Source organism: Macaca nemestrina, chromosome 17, assembly GCF_043159975.1.
Source record: "Macaca nemestrina isolate mMacNem1 chromosome 17, mMacNem.hap1, whole genome shotgun sequence".
NCBI classification, from domain to species: domain Eukaryota; kingdom Metazoa; phylum Chordata; class Mammalia; order Primates; family Cercopithecidae; genus Macaca; species Macaca nemestrina.
The window spans coordinates 69,122,285-69,137,206 of record NC_092141.1 but is presented as its reverse complement, the minus strand read 5'-3'; the positions used below and the strand labels follow the sequence as shown (position 1 = coordinate 69,137,206).

General features: G+C 49.0%; 1 protein-coding gene across 3 annotated transcripts in view; it reads left to right on the top strand.

The window, feature by feature from the left end:
* Positions 1 to 14,922, top strand: part of LOC105468547 (pleckstrin homology and RUN domain containing M1) — a 62,895-nt gene that overhangs the window by 6,715 nt on the left and 41,258 nt on the right. Inside the window, exons 1-2 of one of the 3 annotated variants that reach the window (XM_071083318.1) lie at positions 4,156 to 4,294; positions 11,668 to 11,753. In XM_071083318.1, the coding sequence (XP_070939419.1) occupies positions 11,709 to 11,753 (45 nt within the window). In that variant the 5' untranslated portion in view covers positions 4,156 to 4,294; positions 11,668 to 11,708. Of the gene's footprint in view, positions 1 to 4,155; positions 4,295 to 11,667; positions 11,754 to 14,922 lie in introns of those variants that run through there. The other 2 variants (XM_011718771.3, XM_011718775.3) reach the window with 2 other exon arrangements.

Here is a 14,922-nt window from a genome sequence, read left to right as displayed (position 1 = left end):
ACTTGCATTAAGGATATCAGCTTTTTCTTTTTTCCTTTTTCTTTTTTTTTGGTGGTGGTTGTTTTGGAACAGAGTCTCACTCTGTCATGTAGGCTGCAGTGCAGTAGCGCAATCTCAGCTCACTGCAACCTCCGCCTCCCGGGTTCAAGCGATTCTTGTGCCTCAGCCTCCCAAGTAGCTGGGACTACAGGCATGCACCACCATGCCTGGCTAATTTTTGTATCTTTGGTAGAGATGGGGTTTCACCATGTTGGTCAGGCTGGTTTCGAACTCCTGGCCTCAAGCAATCCATCCGCCTCAGCCTTCCAAAGTTATGGGATTACAGGCGTGAGCCACTGTGCCCAGCCAGGATAGCATCATATTTGATCCTCACATCAACTGACATTAGCCCCAATTTACAGATGAGGAACTGAGGCTCAGAGAGGTTTTGGCACTTGCCTGAGGTCACACACTCTGGGCTCTCTGCTTGGGGCTGAGGGCCAAGGGGCGTTGTGACTTACTTCTCTTTCCTGAACATCAGTAAAATTCAATTTAGAAATTTCTGTCTTAAGTGCTATCTCAAGGGGCCTGTGAAAAATGCTGACTCTGTGGCAGCTGTCTTAGCCCCATACTCATTGGGTTGCCCTGGGCCGCACACTGTTTTAAGGAAGTCCCAGCAAATAATATGGGGTAGAGTCAGATTCAAACCTAAGCAGCTCTGGCTCTAAAACCCACTGAACAAAGCTGCAACTAGAATCAGAAAGAACTAGGTGAGAATCCTACTTCTAGCACTTACTAGATCTGTGGCTGTGGCCCCCCACAAGTTACTTAACCTCTTTTTTTTTGTTTTTCATTTTATCTTTTTAGAGACGAAGTCTCGCTCTGTCACCAGGCTGGAGTGCAGTGGCGTGATCTTGGCTCACTGCAACCTCTGCCTCCTGGGTTCAAGCTATTCTCCTGCTTCAACCTCCTGAGTAGCTGGGACTACAGGCATGTGCCACCACACCCAGCTAATTATTTGTATTTTTAGTAGAGACAGGGTTTCACCATGTTGGCCAGGATGGCCTGGATCTCTTGATCTCATGATCCACCCACCTCGGCCTCCCCAAGTGCTGGGATTATAGGCATGAGCCACCATGCCTGGCCACTTAACCTCTTTTAAACCTATTTTCTCATCCACACAATGGAGATAATGGTAGCACACACCTTTCAGGTGGCTGATAAGGAATATAAGGTGAACACAGGTGCCTATGTGGGTTCCTCCATTTTCCATAAATGTTAATTCCCTTACCCCTCATCTCCTAGGTTAGTCCCGGAGGACAGACTTGAAGTTTGAAAACAGAAAGTAACTGCCAAAAGGGATTATTTAAGGCAGAGATCCCCCCCTTTTATTATCCTTTAGGTCCCCAGTGGTGAGGGCAGGGGACAAGAGAGGTGGGGTCAAGCCCAAATTCTTGGACCTCATCCTAGAGTGACTCTTTAGGGTTAGTGTGGGGTTAGGAATCTGCATTTTGGACCTGTCCCCAGGGCATTCTGATGCTTGTAGTTCTCCTATCTGGCTTTGAGTAACTCTGGGTAGTGTTTTAAATCTAAGCTGACAGACCAGTGGGATGTGAACCATCCTTGCAAATGTTTTGAGCCCTTCCTGCACTGGCCTCCAACTCTGCCTTGCTCAGTCTGTCTTCAGCTCCCCTTCCATTCCGGCCCTCTCCCCTTACCCTTTCCTTTCTCACTTGCTTTTATTTTTATTTTTTATTTTATTATTATTATTTAAAAAATTTTTTGAGACAGGATCTCACTCTGTCACCCAGGCTGGAGTGCAGTGGCACTATCTTGGTTCACTGCAATCTCTGCCTCCCAGGTTCAAGCAATTCTCATACCTCAGCCTCCCTAGTAGCTGGGACTACAGGCGCACACCACCACACCTGGCTAATTTTTGTATTTTTAGTAGAGATGGGTTTCACCATGTTGGCCAGGCTGGTCTTGAACTCCTGACCTCAAGTGATCCACCCGCCTCAGTCACCCAAAGTGCTGGAATTACAGGCATGACCCACCGCGCCCAGCCTCCTTTTCCACTTCCTACCTTCCTCCCCACCTCTGGGTGCACCCTCCCCTGAGCTCAGCTGGTATTCCTGTCTGCTGGCCACTTACCAGCCAGTCTCTTCACCTGTGATGCCCTTTACTCACCTAGAAAGCTCACATCAAAAGTCGCCTCCTCCAGGATACCTCTCAAGTTCTCCTCTCTGGTCCCTTGGCCCTTTGCGGGTACCTTTTTTCTTGTGTAAGTCACATGATAATGTGAGGGTTTTTTTTTTCCCCATCTGGAGTCTGCCTGGTGGGCTCATGGTCCATTTGTGGAAACATGCATTTTCCTCTTCTCCGCTCCCCCTCCTTCATGATCCATGCTTTATGCAGCTTCCCCAAGGCATGCAGAGCAAGCTGAGAGGAGGTAGACAAGCCTGCAGACCTTTCACAGAAGCGAGGTGGCTTGGGAAGTAAGAGAAGACGAGGAGATAGGGGTTCCTAAAAAGCAGACAAGAGATTACCGAGGGGTTCCCCACAGCGCCAGCACACAGCCGCTGCACAAAAACGCAGTGGAATTACTGAGGGACATTATGTGCTTGATGGGGGACAGGGAGTGATTGTGCCAAGCCACCAAGGATCATGCTGTGCCAGTTGTATACTATCCTTTTGCCAAGGTGAAATGATTTCCCTACTAAATCCCTTACTTTCCACTTTGTTTAAAATGAGTTTAATACCAAGAGAGTAGTTTGTGTCTATGTCCTTATTTCTAATCTTCCTGCTCAACCATTAACCGCACTAAACACACTCAGACCCATCTAGTCTAAAATTGAGAAGGGGAGGTTCTCACTCCTGGAGAATTACTGAAAGGGTGGCCCTCATACAGTCCGGAGTCACACTCCCAAGTGCTGGTTTTATACTTGAAAGCAGACAGCAGGACTCTGACCTTTGCAGAGATAGGAGGGACACCTTCCTACCCAGAGAAGCCAAAAGAGCACAGGACGCCCAGGCCGAGGGCAGTGAAGCTTGCTTCCAAGAACTGGTCCATTCCCCAGCCAACCCCTGTGCCCACTTAGGACTGGCATGTAGCAGCACCTCTCCTCATCCACACTCAGGCCCTAGGCTCCCAATTGACCAAAGCCTGCAAGGATAAAGTGTCCAGAGCATGGGTCCCTGCCAACACTCCCTGCCCTGCTCTTCACTAGCTGTGGTCACCACTGATGACATTTTGTCCCGAGTTCATCTGAAAGAGCAATGTCACTTTTGTGTTAGAAAGGAGACATACAGGCCAGGTGTGGTGGTTCATGCCTGTAATCCCAGCGCTTTGGGAGGCCGAGTCACGAGGATCGCCTGAGGCCAGGAGTTGGAGACCAGGCTAGGCAACACAGTGAGACCCCGTCTCTACAAAATAAATAAATTTTTAAAAATGAAAAAATTAGCTGGGCGTGGTGGTGCACGCGTGTAGTCCCAGCTACTTGGAGGCTGACGTGGGAGGTAGTCAGCCGCCACAGCACTCCAGTCTGGGCGACACAGTGAGACCCTGTCTCAAAGACAAAAACAGAAAGGAACAAAGAAATCCTCTACATGGCTAGAAGAGAATAACCGGGCCCCTAAGCTTCGTGCCAGGCGGTGCTAATGGGCGAGTTACACACGGGAGAGTGCCCAAGGGGACCTCAAGGCGTTCCCTTGGGATAAGGCATGGTCAAAACAGCTATGTTTATCCTGAAGCGAAAGGCGGAGGCTCCAGTTTGGGTCCCGGCTCCGCCCCACGGGCTGCACTGCTGCCCTCGGGGAGGCAAAGATAGGGCAGGCGTTGTTAGTCCCACTCACAAGTGGGAACTCTTCAACTGAGGGAGGCGAAGTGACAGCCCCAAAGTTGCATAGATGGTTCTGAGGCCAAACGAGGTCAGGAACCCAGAAGCCAGGATCTAGTTTGACGTAGACCTGCGGGAGGCGGGCGGTAACGGACGCGTTCCCCCGACACCGGTGCCTTGGCCTATTTGCGCCCCGCAGGCGCTCCCGGTTCCCCAGCCTCCTACACCTCGCGTCTGCCCTGGGGCTCAGCTCCCAGGGACTTCCGGGAGCAGCTGGCCCCGCCCCAAGGCTCCTTCGGGCCGCGCGATTGGCACGGCGGGCCGGGGGCAGGGCCGGAGCGCCGAGCCAACGTGATGGCGTCAGGGGCCGCGGGCGCCGCTTCCTGTTGTCAGTGGCCGAGAGGCCGCATCGTCTGCTCCGAGTGCTGAGGAGCTGCCGCGGCCGGGAGCGCCCCCAGCCTCGCTCCTCGCTCCGCTTGGTGAGTTAGGGGGTCAAGATGCGAGGAGGGCGGCGGAGGGGCGGCGGGGCCGAGGCGCGAACGGGCGGTGGGCCTCCTGCTCCCTCCGCGATCCCCAGCGCCTGGTTACCCTGAGACTGCCCGGCTTCAGAGCCCTCAGCTCTGCCCAGCCTGCGCCCGCCCCGCTCCCACCCAGCCTTCCCCCTGCACCGCCGCTGTGGCCCCGTGCCCCACGTCTGTCCAGCCCCCAACCCGCGCCCGCATTCCCTCACCGGCGGTCTTGCTTAAATGCAGCTTCACTCGTGACCCCACTTTACCTTAGTTCCAACCCCGATCTCGGCCACGTCTCTTCGCCCCGCCCTGACACATCTCATCGTCTCTCCCGACCCCTCTGGTAATCACGATGCTCCTCGCTCACGTCCCCAAGACCCACCATTCAGGTTTCCCCTTCTCTGGCTCAGCTTTCTTATCCCAGTCACCCCCATCCCCTGTCCAGCTCCCCAAGATCTGCTCATCCCAAACACTCTACCTCTGCCTTCTCATCTAAGACCCACCCCCAAAGTAAGTGCCCTGTTGAGCTCACCGCTTTCTTCCGGATAACTCCGATCTCAGCCTTATTCCAAGTCTTAACTGTGTCTTCTCGTCCTTAGTCTCCTAGCCCTCTGTATACCTTCCTTTGCGTCTCCTGCCGTACTGAGGACACCCCATCCCTAAGTCTTTGCCAAACTATCCCTAACTCTTGCTGCCTCCTTTCCTACCACCCTCACCCAATCTTGTTAAAAATGGCATCTCCATGTCCTTTCACCCCCGCTGACCGACCGCAACTCTTCACCCCAACTCTGCGTCCATTCCTTCCCTGGACCCAACTCCCATTCAACCTGAGAACTTTAGTGCAGAGTCTCCTGCCAACTCCACCAGCTGCCCCTCAACAGCCAAATGTAGGTGCTCACTCAGACCCTCAGTTAGAGACTGAGCAGCATGATTGGCGGGTGTAGGGGCTCAGGTGGTAAATAAGGGTGGAGGAACAGTGGGCTCTCCCCAACTCTTGGGTGGGGCCAGGGTTTTTCCTGGCATCTGGTCTCCTGTACCTGTCCTCAGGGACTGTGTTTCTGGCATTTATATTAAATGACTTGTGCTGGCTGCTGGAATGGTAGGTATCATTCAAATATCTGGAAGGTGAGAGATGGCCACTTACTCAGCTCACTTAGCACAGAATGATGGAAGCTGTCACTTCCTTCTGGCTGGTGTTCTGGCCCTGGAGAGCCTCTGGGAAGTTCTGCGTGGTGTTGGCTGTGGTCACAGAACATTGTTCATGTTCCTTTTCCTGTAAGGAACTTGTAAGGGCCTCTCCCTGCCAGAGCTGATGGCAGATCAATCCTGATGCTGAATTCAGGGGATATGATGGGTGCCAGAGGCAGTGTTACCTGTTGTGAAGAGTATAGGTGAGTAGATCCTGGGGAGGTTGAGGTCTAGGTGGGTACAGAGGCTCTTGAATCGCTTTCTTTTCTTGCAAGTGCTGGATCATTGACTTTTGGCCACTTGGGTTCCATGAACACAGGAACCACGTTATCTCAGAGTAGCTGAGGGAGAAGGACGTTCCAGAGGCACCCAAGTCTCATGCTCAGCGTTTATAGTTTCCAGGGGGCTTTTTGGTACACATTTTCTCTGAATCCCGAGGACCCGGCATCAGATGGGTGAGCCATTTGATTGCAGTGTTTTTCTTTCTTTCTTTCTTTCTTTTTTTGCAATGGAGTTTTACTCTTGTTGCCCAGGCTGGAGTGCAGTGGCACGATCTCGGCTCACCACAACATCTGCCTCCCAGGTTCAAGTGATTCTCCTGCCTTAGCCTCCCAAGTAGCTGGGATTACAGGCATACACCACCATGCCTGGCTAGTTTTGTATTTTTAGTAGAGATAGAGGTTTCTCTGTTGATGAGGCTGGTCTCCAACTCCCGACCTCAGGTGATCCACCCACCTCGGCCTCCCAAAGTGCTGGGATTGATTACAGGCGTGAGCCACGGTGTCTGGCTGATTGCAGTTTTAAAGGGCCCCAAAGAACATTGTCTCTGCTTGCCATTTATAGTCGTACTCCTTTGAAAAAGTGAATACTGTTTACCGTCAATGTCCTCCCATTAATATGCAGTATATTTAAGTCGTTTTCAGCCTTATTGGCAGCTTGGCTTAATGACAGGAGCTCCACAGTTGCCCCAGCACTTAACAGTTGTTATACCCCAACTTCCCACATTGGGTGAAATCAAGATACCTGCCCTGTGTCTTGTTTTTATTAATCACTTCATTCAACAGCTTATTTTTTGAGCACCAGTGTTTGCCAAGCACTGTTCTAGGTACTAGAAATACATTGGTGAATGGGTGAGGCAACAGTCCTGTTTTCATTCAGAGTTTGGTCCTTGTTAGAATCCTCTGGGATATGGGACAAGAATATAGGGAAGATGGGTGTTATTGGATGGAAGGAAGGAGGGAGGAAAGAAAGATAGCCAGTGTTCACTGACTCCACAATTCTGCCCTCATCCACTAGCCCTGAGTCTGGGAATCACAAGCTAGAAGTTTCTCACCCTTCATCTGGTATTTAATTGCTTCAAAACTCCGACCCCCACCACCCCACCCATCACAGAAATCCAGCTTTCCTCAGGTGGACAGGGGTGCAGTTTCCTCAGTCAGCACTAACATGCCTGAAAGATCAGCTGCCTTTCTGAATCAGAGGATAACTTTGTCATTCTTTTCCAATTGAAAAAACATGACTCATCAATTGGTACAGCAGTTGGATGGCTTAAAGCCAGGCTGTGGCTCTGAACAGCCAGTTACACAATTCAGGCAGTGGAGAGAAGGCCGTGGGGAGTGGCTGAGAAGTCCCTCAAGAGAAGAGGTTGCTGTTCACTGATGGTGGAGTGTTTTGAGAGTGGTGAAACCAGGTTATACCTTTCTTCTTTTAATGTAAGTCTCATCCAAGTCATTCTCTTTTTTTGCTTCCTTGATCTCTGGAGGAAGTGAAATTGGACATATAGAGAAGGCCAGGTAGTATAATGCAGGAAACCAACCGGAACTGTTCCTTCCTAACTATGTTGGAACATTTAAGAAAGTATAGCTCTGAGACTTCAGGAGCATTGGTAGGACCTGGGCTCAGCTGGTTGGGGCTATAAATCTCATTGACAGAACTGTTTCTTGTTGGTTTTAGACCTTCTGTGATGAAGTGGAGCTTCCGAGTACCTCTGAAGAAGAAATAATAGTTTGCCTGAATTTGAGCCAAAGACCTGAGGCCTTTTGGTCCAGGGAAAGATGCAGGGGTTGGGATGAAGAAACCAGAGAGTTCTGTCCTTTACCGGAGACCCATTGCTACTGAGCCTCAGTTTTGTCCTCTGTAAAATGGATAATTACTCTCTCACGGGATTGCTGTAAGAATTAAATGAGGTTAGAGAGGAACATCAGAGAAGCCTGCTTTCTGCACTCTGGAGAGCTATATGAGGGTGAATCAATACATAGGGTGGCAGTAGACTTGGTGTGGTTTGGGACTTCCTAAATGGCACCAATCACCTTTCCCCTGCTAAGCTTTCACCGGTCATGTTCAAGGGCCCTTGGGTAGTGTTGCCCAACTTTGCCTTACTCCCTTCAGGTAGGTCTCCTTGAAGCCACGCCTCTCTTCACTTTGTTTCTTGGTGTCAATGAAGAGCATTTTGAGGACAGAAAGTGGAACCAGTTCCATAGGATGGTAAATTCAGAGTCTGGGCCACCAGGGTGGGTGACGCAGTGCTGTCCCCACAGTCAAGAGACACAAAGCCTCCTTCCGATCCCGCAGTGAGTTCTTATGTCACTGACCATCTGAGCCCTGCCTCCCTGAGCATGATGGAACAGACACGGATAGGTGGGGTGCTATGGCTGCCTACAAACAGAGGTGTCCTGCATTGTGGCCGGAACCCTAGAGGCTCAGTCCTATCCTGTGAATTTTCAAGTGGCTCTTCTGCTAGATTTATCTGAGCTCTTGTCAGTCATTTTGTGGCATTTCTGACTCTGTTTTAGGCCAAGTGACCCTTCTCTTGTCTGGCCCTGTCTCTCTTAGCTTCAGTTTATTTTATTATTTATTTATTTAGAGAAATAAATTATTTATTTATTTATTCTTGCTTTGCTGCCCAGGCCGGAGTGCAGTGGCACAATCTCGACTCACTGCAACCTCCGCCTCCTGGGTTCAAGCAGTTCTTTTGCGTCAGCCTCCCGAGTAGCTGGTATTACAGGCATGGGCCACCATGCCCAGCTAATTTGACCTCAAGTGATCCTCCTGCCTCAGCCTCCCAAAGTGCTGGGATTACAGGTATGGGCCACAGCAGCTGGCCTACGGCACCCGGCCTATTTTGTTTTCTTAGCATATGGTTACTTGGCCAGAGCACCCACTTACCAATGGCCTGTCCCTCCCAGTGAATACTCTGAATACTCTATTATTCTCAGTTAATTAGTTAATGAGGTCTTAATGGGCCTGGGCTATTATTCAAATTATTGGGTTTAAGCCCTTAGGGTCCCGCCCTGTAGCTGGCCAAGGGAAGGGCAACTTTGGGGCTTTGGGCTCTGTCTTGAAGGGTGGGCCTGAGGGCCTTAGACCACTGGAATTGTGGACTGGGATTGGAGCCCAGGGTTTTGGAGCCAGAGAAGCTGGATGTGGCCTGCTGAGCTGCACAACGGTGGCCTTGACAGAGCCTGACCTCAAGACCAGGCCTGTTTCTGGAAGTGACCTTAGATGCAGAGTCACCATAGCATACAACCCCCTTTTCCTGTCACCCCGTGGCCAGAATGGGAACTGGTCTCCGGAGGAGGGCCCTGAGAATCCCTGGGTAGCTGGGAGCAGACCATGGTGAAGGGTGAGGCAGTCAGATGGGGCTGTAGTCAGGACTAAGGGCTCTTTTGGCCGTCTGCAGCGCCTGGCCTGTTACTGGGTCTGCAAGAACCGTCCTCCACACACGCCTGCTTCCTCCTAAGGGACCTGACTTAGGGAGGTTGGCTCTGGGTCCTGACTCCCTGTGTCCTGTTTGCCCTCTGCTATCCCCAGAGGCCAGAGATCCAATCAGAGCACCTTCCACCATTTAGGGCCAGCCTGCCTGTCTGCTTTCCAAACCTCATGCTGCTCCAGCGCTGTCCAGGAAACCTTTCCCGCCACACTGGCCTTAATGTTTCCCTGCACCCCCTGTTCCCGGCCTCCAGCGAAGGGGTCTTCCCAGACTACCCCTGGAATCCTAGCTCTGAGGTGATGGCACTGTTGATGAAAAAGCCAAACTCCGTTAAATATTGGAAGAGGTTTATTCTGAGCCAAATGTGAGGACCATGACCCGTGACATAGTCCTGGGAGGCCCTGAGAACATGTGCCCAAGGTGATTGGGTTACAGCTTGATTTTTATCCAAGTTACAAGCAAAGACATAAATTAATACATGTAAGGTATACATTGGTGGGGGCAGGGTAAAGTGGATTAAAAGATTTCCTGATTGGCAATTGGTTGAAAGAGTTGAACTTTGCCTAAAGAGTTAAAGTCAGCAGAAAGAAAAGCTTGGGGTTAAGATAAGGTGGGTTGTGGAAGCCAAGGTTCATGTTATGTAGGTGAAGCCTTCAAGAGAATAGATGGTAAATGTTTCTAAGGTGTCAGACTCTTAGTTAAATCTCTCCTAGATCAGGAAAAGGCCGAGAAAGGGAAGGGAATCTCTGCAGGATATAAATTTTCCCCACAGGAGATGGCTTTGCAGGGCCATTCCAAAATATGTCAAAGAAATATACTTGGTGGTAAAATACTTTGATTTCTTTTAGGGCCTGTTATCTCCCATGTGATGTTAGACCAGAGTCAGGTTGGAGTTGGTATCTTAATTGCTGAGAGTCTGCTCTGTCAGTCTTAGTCTGTTTTAATGTTAATGCTGCTCAGTTGTGTCTAAGCTCCAAAAGGGAGAGGCTAGGATGAGGCATGGCCCACGCCCCACTTCCTGTCATGGCCTGAACTCAGTTTTTAGGTTTTTTCAAAATCCCTTTGGCCAAGGGGGGCCCATTCAGGCAGTTTGGGGGCTTAGAATTTTAGTTTTGGTTTACAGCACTCACTCAGCAATCTGGTTTTCCTAGGGCTGGGGTTGACCTCCTTCTGGAGGCTGGTGGTAGAGTCAGGCCGCTTATCAGCCCTGGGACCTCAGGAATGTTCTTGACCTGGGTCAGCTGCTATTTCCTTATCTGTCAGGTGGAGACAATAAAACAGCACTCCTAGGGTGCTTAGGAGGACTATAAATTAGGCAATATATGTAAAGAGAATCGAGCCCATTTAACTTTTCTTGGTTTTGTTAACTTCTTTGTGTGGTGATTGTTTGAGAGCTGAGACAGCTGTGATATCACCTCCCCCAGCGTTCCCCTGATGCTCAAACTGGCGTTCACTAGAGATTTGTTTACGTGTGAATGTGCCTGCCTAGCCCAAGTCTGTCCAAGTTTCTGGGGTGGGGCCAAGCCAGCCAGCAGCCCCCTCAGGCTCAGGCCCTACCCCACCCTACCCCACCCATTCCCAGGAGGAATCTGGCAGCCCTGAGGGATTTAACCACTCACTGACTTCAACTCTTCCTGCATACTCATTTAGGCGATGACATTCTTGGTCTGTAGGTTTAGGTGGCCATATCCACTGGGATGACAGATACCAGGTACAACATATCAGGTACAGGTACATATCCAGCCCCGTGACAGGCGTTTACACATTCTCCATCTGAGAGGTCTCCGCATGCCTACCTGGTTAGTGGCAAATTGCAATGAGACCTTGTGGTTGTCCTGATTAGACAAGTCCCTGTCTGTGCTGCTCACACCAGACCCTCGAAGCCCTGTTGAGAAGCAGAAGTGTAGCAAGGGAGCCCTTCCCTTTTGAAGCTATTACAGTTGTACTTTTTACTGCTGAGCTGGCAGACGTTGGACTGGAAGAAGGAGTGAGGGGTGGGGGCAGGGTGTTGCAGGACCCAGCCCCTGAATGTGAGCCCCTGCTTCCTTGTCCCAGTGGGTTCCTGCCACTTTCAGCTGCAGCCTTCCCCTCGAACCCGCAGCTCCGTATCCGAATCAGCCTGTCATTCCCTGCCTACAGGTTTCGATCCTACAGAGCCCTGGCTTTCTGGGCAGCATTTGATGTGAAGCGCCCTTACCACCCACTCCTTGGGGTGGACCCACCCCCGGCACCCAGGACTCCTTGCCTCCCAAGGACTGAGCCCCCTGGACTTTCCTTCCTCGCTTCCTTCCTTCAAATCCATTATCAGTTTTAACTTTTGTGCTCTTCAAAGGCCTTCCGCTGTGGTTTGAGTAAGAGAGGCTGACTTCCTGCTGCTTGCTGGGAAAGGACTCTGGCTGGGGGATAGTTGCCTGCCCATTCATCTGGCTGCCATCTGTCTCTTCAGGTGCCATGTGATTCTCCGAGGGAGCAGCTGCGTGAGTGGAGATGCTCTCGGTGGAGAATGGACTGGACCCCCAGGCTGCCATCCCGGTAGGTGGGCGAGGGAGGATCAAGGGTGGGGAAGGGGTGCAGGGGACGGTCGTTTCATCTGCTTGGCTCACTTCGAAATGAAGGGCACTGTCCTGCAAGAGAGGCCAGGCTGAGAAGAAGTTACAGCACAAGCAGGCCCCAAGAAGACCCTGTCCTTTCTAGATCACCTTATTGGTGATAAGATGGAGATTTACAAAAAGCAGTGGGAATTTAAGATCAGTAACCTGAAGACCAAGGATTTCCATTCAGCCCTTAGGCCATGATTTGGTCACAGTCTGGCCAAAGCACTGAATTGGTGGGAAACAGGTATTCCCAGGCACTGGTTTGTTGTTTTAGTAATGGGGGTAAATTGGTAACTTACATGTATCTGAACACTTACTATTTTCTAGGATATTCTAAATGTAATTATTTGTGAGCAGTTCACTGGAGCCCCCTAGGACCTTTTATTGGAGAGCCCTTTGCACCCTCCTGGGCTGTCTTGGGTACTCTGGATGGAGCTCTCTGTTCCCTTGGAAAGGCAGGAAGTCAGGTAGCTTTGGGGCTGGTCCCTTAGCAGCATCCTGAGGTGGCTTTCGGGGAGAAGCCAGGATTTCCCTTTCCTCCCTACTGCTGCTTCCCAGCTCAGAGAACTCTCTGCTTGAAAGAAACTATAGCCCTCGGAGATGTGCCTTTCCCCGTCCTGGCCACAGGAGAGTCCGGTTCCACCTGTTTCCCAGCTGGCTTTCATGCAGAGGCTCTTCCCTCCCCTCTGCACCCCCACTCTCCCACCCCTGGCCGAATCCCACCCCAGGACCCTTCAGAGCTAGTGCAGAACCCTGGCCAACTCAGCCTTCTAACAACAGCTGCACAAACTGACTCCATGAGGGTATGCGTTTCTTGAGGGTATGCCTTACTTCTCCCTGTATACCCTAACCCAACACCTAGTAGGTGCTCAGTTGAACGAAGTGTGTATGTGCTTTTTAAATATAATATACTAATAACATCTTGCATTTAAAAGAACATTTAAAATTAAACTATTTCAAGATTAAAAACTTTTGAGCTTCAAAGGATACTATCGAGAAAATGAAAAGACAACCCACAGAATGGGAGAAAATATTTGCAAATCAAATATCTGATAAGGGTCTAGTATCCAGAACATATAAAGAACACTTATAACTCAACAATAAAGAGACAAATAATCCAGTTATAAAATGGGTAAAGGATTTGAATAGACACTTCTCCAAAGAAGATACATACATGGCCAGGAAAGATGCTCATTATCATTAGACATCAGGGAAATGCACGTCGAAACCACAGTGAGATACTTCTTCACACCCCCTAGGATGGCTGTAATAAAAAAAGCGACAACTAGTGTTGGCAAAAATGTGGAGAGGTTGGAACTCAGATATTGCTGGTGGGAATGTAAAATAGTGCAGCCACTTTGGCAAATAGTTTGGCAGTTCCTTGATAAGTTAAACATAGAATTATGTATACAATTCCACTCCTAGATATATACCCAAGAGAACTAAAAATATAAGTCCAGTCAAAAACTTGTACATGGATGTTCATAGCAGCATTATTGATAATAGCAAAAGAGTAGAAACAACCCAAATGTCTATTAACTGATGAATGGATGAATAAAATGTGGTAAAATTCTGGCAATAAAAAGGGATGAAGTCCTGATACATGCTACAACATGGTGGAAAATATTATGCTAAGTGAAAGAAGTCAGATTCGAAGGGTCATATGTTGTGTTCATATCTATTCATGTGAGATGTACAAAATACGAAAAACCACAGAAACAGAAAATAGGTTAGTGACTTCATTCGCTTCCTATTCCCCTTTCTCCCAGCCCCTGGCAATCACTAATATATCAGTATTTCTTTTTGGGGTGATGAAAATCTTTTTTCTTTTTCTTTTCTTTTTTTTTTTTTTTTGAGTCTCACTCTGCCGCCCAGGCTGGAGTGCAGTGGCACAATCTTGACTCACCACGAACTCCACCTCCCGAGTTCAAGCGATTCTCATGCCTCAGCCTCCCAAGTAGCTGGGATTATGGGTGCACACCACCACGCCTGGCTAATTTTTGTATTTTTAGTAGAGACAGGGTTTCACCATGTTGGCCAGGCTGGTCTCGAACTCCTGACCTCAGGTGATCCACTTGTCTTGGTCTCCTGAAGTGCTGGGATTACAGACGTGAACCACCATGCCCAGCCAGAAAAATCTTCTAAAATTAGATAGTGATGATGGTTGCACAATTGTGTTAATAGACTAGAAGCAATTGAACTGTACACTTTAAATGGGTGTATTTTATGGTATATGAATTATATCTCATTAAAGCTATTATATTTTTTCAAAATTTTTTTAAAAATTTATTTATTATTGTTATACTTTAAGTTGTAGGGTACATGTGCATAACGTGCAGGTTTGTTACATATGTATACTTGTGCCATGTTGGTGTGCTGCACCCATCAACTCGTCATTTACATCAGGTATAACTCCCAATGCAATCCCTCCCCCCTCCCCCCTCCCCATGATAGGCCCCGGTGTGTGATGTTCCCCTTCCTGAGTCCAAGTGATCTCATTGTTCAGTTCCCACCTATGAGGGAGAACATGCGGTGTTTGGTTTTCTGTTCTTGTGATAGTTTGCTAAGAATGATGGTTTCCAGCTGCATCTATGTCCCTACAAAGGACACAAACTCATCCTTTTTGATGGCTGCATAGTATTCCATGGTGTATATGTGCCACATTTTCTTAATCCAATCTGTCACTGATGGACATTTGGGTTGATTCCAAGTCTTTGCTATTGTGAATAGTGCTGCAATAAACATACGTGTGCATGTGTCTTTATAGTAGCATAATTTATAATCCTTTGGGTATATACCCAGTAATGGGATGGCTGGGTCATATGGTACTTCTAGTTCTAGATCCTTGAGGAATCGCCATACTGTTTTCCATAATGGTTGAACTAGTTTACAATCCCACCAACAGTGTAAAAGTGTTCCTATTTCTCCACATCCTCTCCAGCACCTATTTTTTCAAATTTAACTTTTCAAAGAATGTTAACATAGTTTTGACTGAAATCAAAATAAAAGATTAAAATATGTATCCATAATCCTATCACCCAACAATTCAAACCAGTTTTTCTTTAATCCCTTCCAGTCCTTTTCCAAACACTTACGTGATTTTCACA